Consider the following 5,135-nt stretch of genomic DNA (forward strand, 5'->3'; position numbering starts at 1 on the left):
TGGGGCCCCTATATTGATCTCAATTTAAAACCGGACGACCCGTTTGATTTAGACAAATTAATTTGGACTGAGGAGATTGCAAAGGCTAAGAAAAAAAAAAGGTTGACTACTGAAATCTCTCACACATTTTTACCTCCGTTACAGAAGACCAAAAAGAGGAAAATAGTTGAAGAGGGATGTCAAATGTTGAACAACCAGACAAATGGTTCACTTGAAGTAAACTTGGTTAATTTTTCGGAGTCTGCGGGTGGTTTTGTAGCTCTGGATATCAACAAGGAAACGTCTGCAACAGTAGAGGTCGGATGTGGGCTTGGCGTCGATTTAAATGGTTTTGAACCAGAGGTGAAGTCCATGGTTGAGGGGGAAATGGCGACAAAAGATTTTCAATGAATTATTTATGCTTGAATATTAGAGGGGCGGGGGAGGAGGAGAAGGCTAGATGGGTCAGAAGATTAGTGGCGGAGAATCGTGTATCGTTCATGGCGATTCAAGAAACACAAATGGCAGATATGTCAGATAGGTTGGTATCTCGGTTTTGGGGTAATACACATTCGGATATGTTTTTTGTAAATGCTTCGGGGAGATCGGGTGGGCTTTTTTCCATTTGGAACACCCATGCTCTCTTTGATACCTCAGTGGTAGCCGGGAATCATTTTATTATTGTGACTGGGAATATTCATGGGGTGGAGGGGAAGATAAACATTTGCAATGTTTCCGCGCCTAATAATGCGACGAGAAGGAAACAGTTATGGTCCGAGTTGTTGGAGATTAGGTGTCAGTTGAGTGGTCCTGTTATCTTCCTTGGAGACTTTAACGAAGTTCGGTACATTGAGGAAAGGCGTAACTCCAACTTTGACGCAGGGGGGCCGTTGGCTTTTAATAATTTTATTAGGGAGGCAGGGTTAATGGAATATACGTTGGCTGGCGGCAATTTTACGTATATTTCAGACGATGGGTTTAAGTTGAGTAAGTTGGACCGTGTGCTTGTGTGTGATAGTTTTATGTCGTTGTGGCCACACGCTAACCTTAAGGCTCTTTGTCGTGAATTATCGGACCACAGGCCGCTTGTTCTTTCTTGCGAATTGGTCGACTTCGGGTCAATTCCTTTTAAATTCTTTAGTTATTGGCTTGAGGTGGAAGGTTTTTCGGAACTGATCAAAGGGGTTATTAGAGAAGGGGTAAGGTCGATGGAAGGGGATAAGGCTTTAGTGGAGCTTTTCAAAAAGTTGAAAGCCAAGATTAAATTGTGGAGGGAATCTGTGAAAGCTTTGGAGGGTGCTAAAAAAGCCTTGGCTATTCAAGAATTGGAAAAAATAGAAAAGATCGCTGAAGTAAGAGATTTGGTCAAAAGTGAAAAGGACAATAGAGTTTCTTGGAAGCAAAACATTAAAATGATGGAGAAAAGAAGGAATTATGAACTGAGACAAAAATCTAAAACTAACTGGGTTCAATATGGGATGAAAATTCCATTTTTTTCCACAAGTGGATATACTATAGCAAAATGGTTAAAAGGATAAATTCAACCAATATTGGCGGAAAGATATTTGTTGACCCTGTTGACATCAAAAGAGAGATGAGGAAGGCCTTCAAGGTTAAATTCGAGGAACCTATGAAACGGCGTCCAGGCTTGATTATTAATGAATTTAAACAACTTTCTTTGACGCAAAAAAGAAGGTTAACATCTTTGTTTTCAGAAGAGGAATTAAAGAAAGCGGTGTGGGATTGTGGGGGAGATAAGGCGCCGGGCCCGGATGGATTTACCTTCAAGTTTGTGAAGAGGTTTTGGCAGGAGTTGAAACCAAAGTTCATGGAGCTTATGCATCAATTTTACGTGACAGGAAAAATTAACTACGGTTGTAATTCGTCATTCTTTACGCGTGTTAATTACTGTTTTCGTCCCTGTGGTTTGTCGAAAATCAGTATTTCAGTCCATTAGTTTAAAATTTGCGATTTCAGTCCCTGTGGTTTCACTTTCGTAACCATTTCAGTCCCTATGGTTTCACTTTCGTAACCATTTCAATCCATTATTCTGTTAAGTACAGGGACTGAAATGGTTACAAGGTGGACTGAAATGGTTACGAAAGTGAAACCACAAGGACTGAAATTGCAATTTTTAAACTAATGGACTGAAATAGTGATTTTTGACAAACCACAGGGACGAAAACAGTAATTAACTCTTCTTTACGCTTATTCCTAAAGTCCAAGACCCGCAAACATTGACAGATTATAGACCGATATCCTTAATTTGGGGTGGTGTACAAAGTGATTGCTAAAACACTTACAAACCGGTTAAAGAAGGTGATAACCACAGTTTCTTCACCTACACAATCAGCGTTCGTTGAGAATAGAAATATCTTCGATGGCCCACTTATTGTTAGTGAAGTGGTTTCATGGGCAAAGGTGAAAAAGAAGAAGGTAATGTTATTTAAAGTTGATTTTGACAAGGCTTACGATTCGGTGAATTGGAGATTTCTTTTGAATAACTTGAAAATGATGGGTTTCCCGAAGAGATGGAGAAAATGGATAAATGCTTGCCTCTCCTCTAGTAAAGCGTCTATTTTGGTGAACGGCTCTCCGACTAAAGAGTTTTTCCTAAAGAGAGGTCTCCGTCAAGGTGACCCATTATCGCCTTTCCTCTTTATTCTTGTCTTGGAAGTGCTTGATGTGTTCATGAATCGCGCCGTGAGAGTGGGGATGTTTGATGGGATCCAACTTCCAAACGAGGGGCCAGTTTTATCACATCTATGCTATGCCGATGATGTGATCTTCATGGGCGAGTGGTCCGAAAAAAACTTTTACAACCTTAAGAGGATTTTGAGATGCCTTCAACTTGTGTCTGGATTAAAGGTAAATTTAAATAAGAGTTGTTTAATGGGCTGTAATGCTCCGTATTTTCGAACCTTTCTTATTTTAGCAAGTCGTGTTGTACCTTCCATATTTAGACACTTGTACTCTCTTTGTAATTTACTTTCGTTTCATTTGTAATTCGAGACTATTGATCATAATGAAAACGAAGGTATTTTATTCATGTTTGTGTTAGACTTATGTGCGATTTTCACGTTTGAACAATATATTATCATAGACTCTCGAAACGTTATTACGCTCAATGCTCGTTAAACTAGTTGAAACTCGTAAAATAGTGAAACTCGAAAGCTTTGTGAAACGAATAAACGTTTAAAGATTTTTATTCGTTATAAATATGGTCATTATTCAAGCTTAAACTAATTAAATTAATTAAAATAATTAATTTTGTTATTTAAAAGTTCATTTTTTTATAATAATCTAGTTAGTCCCGTTATATTTTGAAGTTAGAAAATAACCTAATTAGTAAACCAAGTTAAATTACTTAAGCAATTACTTAGATAAACTAATTGGTTAAAAAAATTATATAACTTAGTTAGTTTAAAAGTTAGTATCCTTTTTAAAAACCATATAACTTGGTTAGTTAGTTAAACCACAGGGACCGTTAGTGCAAATTCACCAAACTAAACTTTAGGGACTGATTCTGCAATAATTGGTTCGAGCAGATTGTTGCATCTTCACAAAAGTGAGCATAACTCACTCATTTCTTAACCTTTTCACTTGATTCTTTTTCCCACTTGTTTGGAACAACCTTAGGAACATTTCCAGAGGTTTTCCATGGAAAACTAAGCTCTGGAATGTCCCCAAAAAGGCTCCAAAGTGGACTGTTCGTTTTTGTTTTCATCTAAACCTTGTTATTTCTTATCAAACTTGAGTCTAACTCATCTCAAACCTATGTCCTAATGCTTACAACACTTTAGTGGTAGGTTAGGCTTAAAAACAAGGTTGAGACACTTAAAAATCAGAGGATTAAACCTCACAAACTTGGTGTTTTGTTTAGCGTTTTAACCCACAAGTCATGTCAAACTTAGACTTTGATGCATGAGTGATTATGGAACAACTTGGGTTGTCCAACATATAATCCTCACATGATTTGATGATTTCCAATAGCTTAGTTTAGTTTATTTTACATACTTGTATAAACCTTAGTTCGTGACCCTCCTTGGTTGTCTTTACATCAAGTGAAGTGGTGAACATCAAAGGGGTGCCTAAATGGAAGCTTAGTCTTCCTACCCCATACATGACATCCTTGTAACTAAGAGGTGCCTAAATGGAGATTAAATCTTCTACCTCCTACTTGAAATATTGGACTTAAATAATATGTAATATTTAACCTAAGTATAAGCACATACTCTTTCGAACCTTTGATGTTAAACTAATGTTTACACGTTAAAGACGTAGAACATCATCTAAGACCTAAACCTTAATATGATTCTAATGGGTATTCTACCCATGAAAAACATCAAATAACCATATTGGTTACCTAGTGTCATATGATGGTTATAAGGTTTAAAAGATGATTATTTTTATGCATATATATTTTCTTTATGCTAAGTTATTCCATATTCTTAATCTTCCGTAAACGCCAAACTCACACACCTACGTTTCCTCGTGTAGAAGGACTAGGTGCTCCAAGCTAAATCATCCACCAAACTTACTCTCGGATCTTCCAAGTCAAGACTTGTAAACCGTGAGTATACTCGATCCTTTTTTCCCCTTTACACTTTGGGATGCAACATGTATACCTATTCAAAACAACTTTTATGCTTAAACAAAACATACTCTATCTATGAACGTGACATGAAACTATTGTGAATATTTGCTATGCTTGTATGCTCTATGAACGATTTGGAACGTTATATGCTCATTAACTTTGCTAGCCCACCTTAACAATTATAGCGCTATAGGATTAACGCCTCGCCCGCTATTCTATTGGGTATTGTTAAGTTAAACATTACCACCCCGCTAAACTATTGGGATTAGGCTATTGTATGTGTTGTATTCTTGGGTTTGATCATATAGTACGCCAAAATTGCATTGCTAGTAAATTTATTCATTTAGTAACATGTTGGATATGAGTTTTTATTCTATTATGCTATGTAACCAAACTTGTATACTCGCCTTTGTTTTTGCATTTGAACTCTATTTTAATACATGTTGCAGGTTAATTATTGAGATGATATTCAAGACGAAACAAGATTTAGGGTGGACTAGATACACACCTAGATTAATCTATCTTTTGTTGTTATGTTACAATTTGAAACTATGTTGTT

The 5,135-nt window shown here is 36.8% G+C and overlaps 1 protein-coding gene across 1 annotated transcript; it reads left to right on the plus strand.

Moving 5' to 3' along the window:
* Window positions 1-386: 386 nt before the first annotated feature.
* LOC110931406 lies at window positions 387-1,517 on the plus strand. The gene has a single exon (XM_022174802.1). The coding sequence runs from the start codon at window positions 387-389 to the stop codon at window positions 1,515-1,517; it is 1,131 nt and encodes a 376-aa protein (XP_022030494.1).
* The last annotated feature ends 3,618 nt before the right edge of the window (window positions 1,518-5,135 follow it).

This window comes from Helianthus annuus, chromosome 3 (genome assembly GCF_002127325.2).
Source record: "Helianthus annuus cultivar XRQ/B chromosome 3, HanXRQr2.0-SUNRISE, whole genome shotgun sequence".
Classification (NCBI taxonomy): Eukaryota; Viridiplantae; Streptophyta; class Magnoliopsida; order Asterales; family Asteraceae; genus Helianthus; species Helianthus annuus.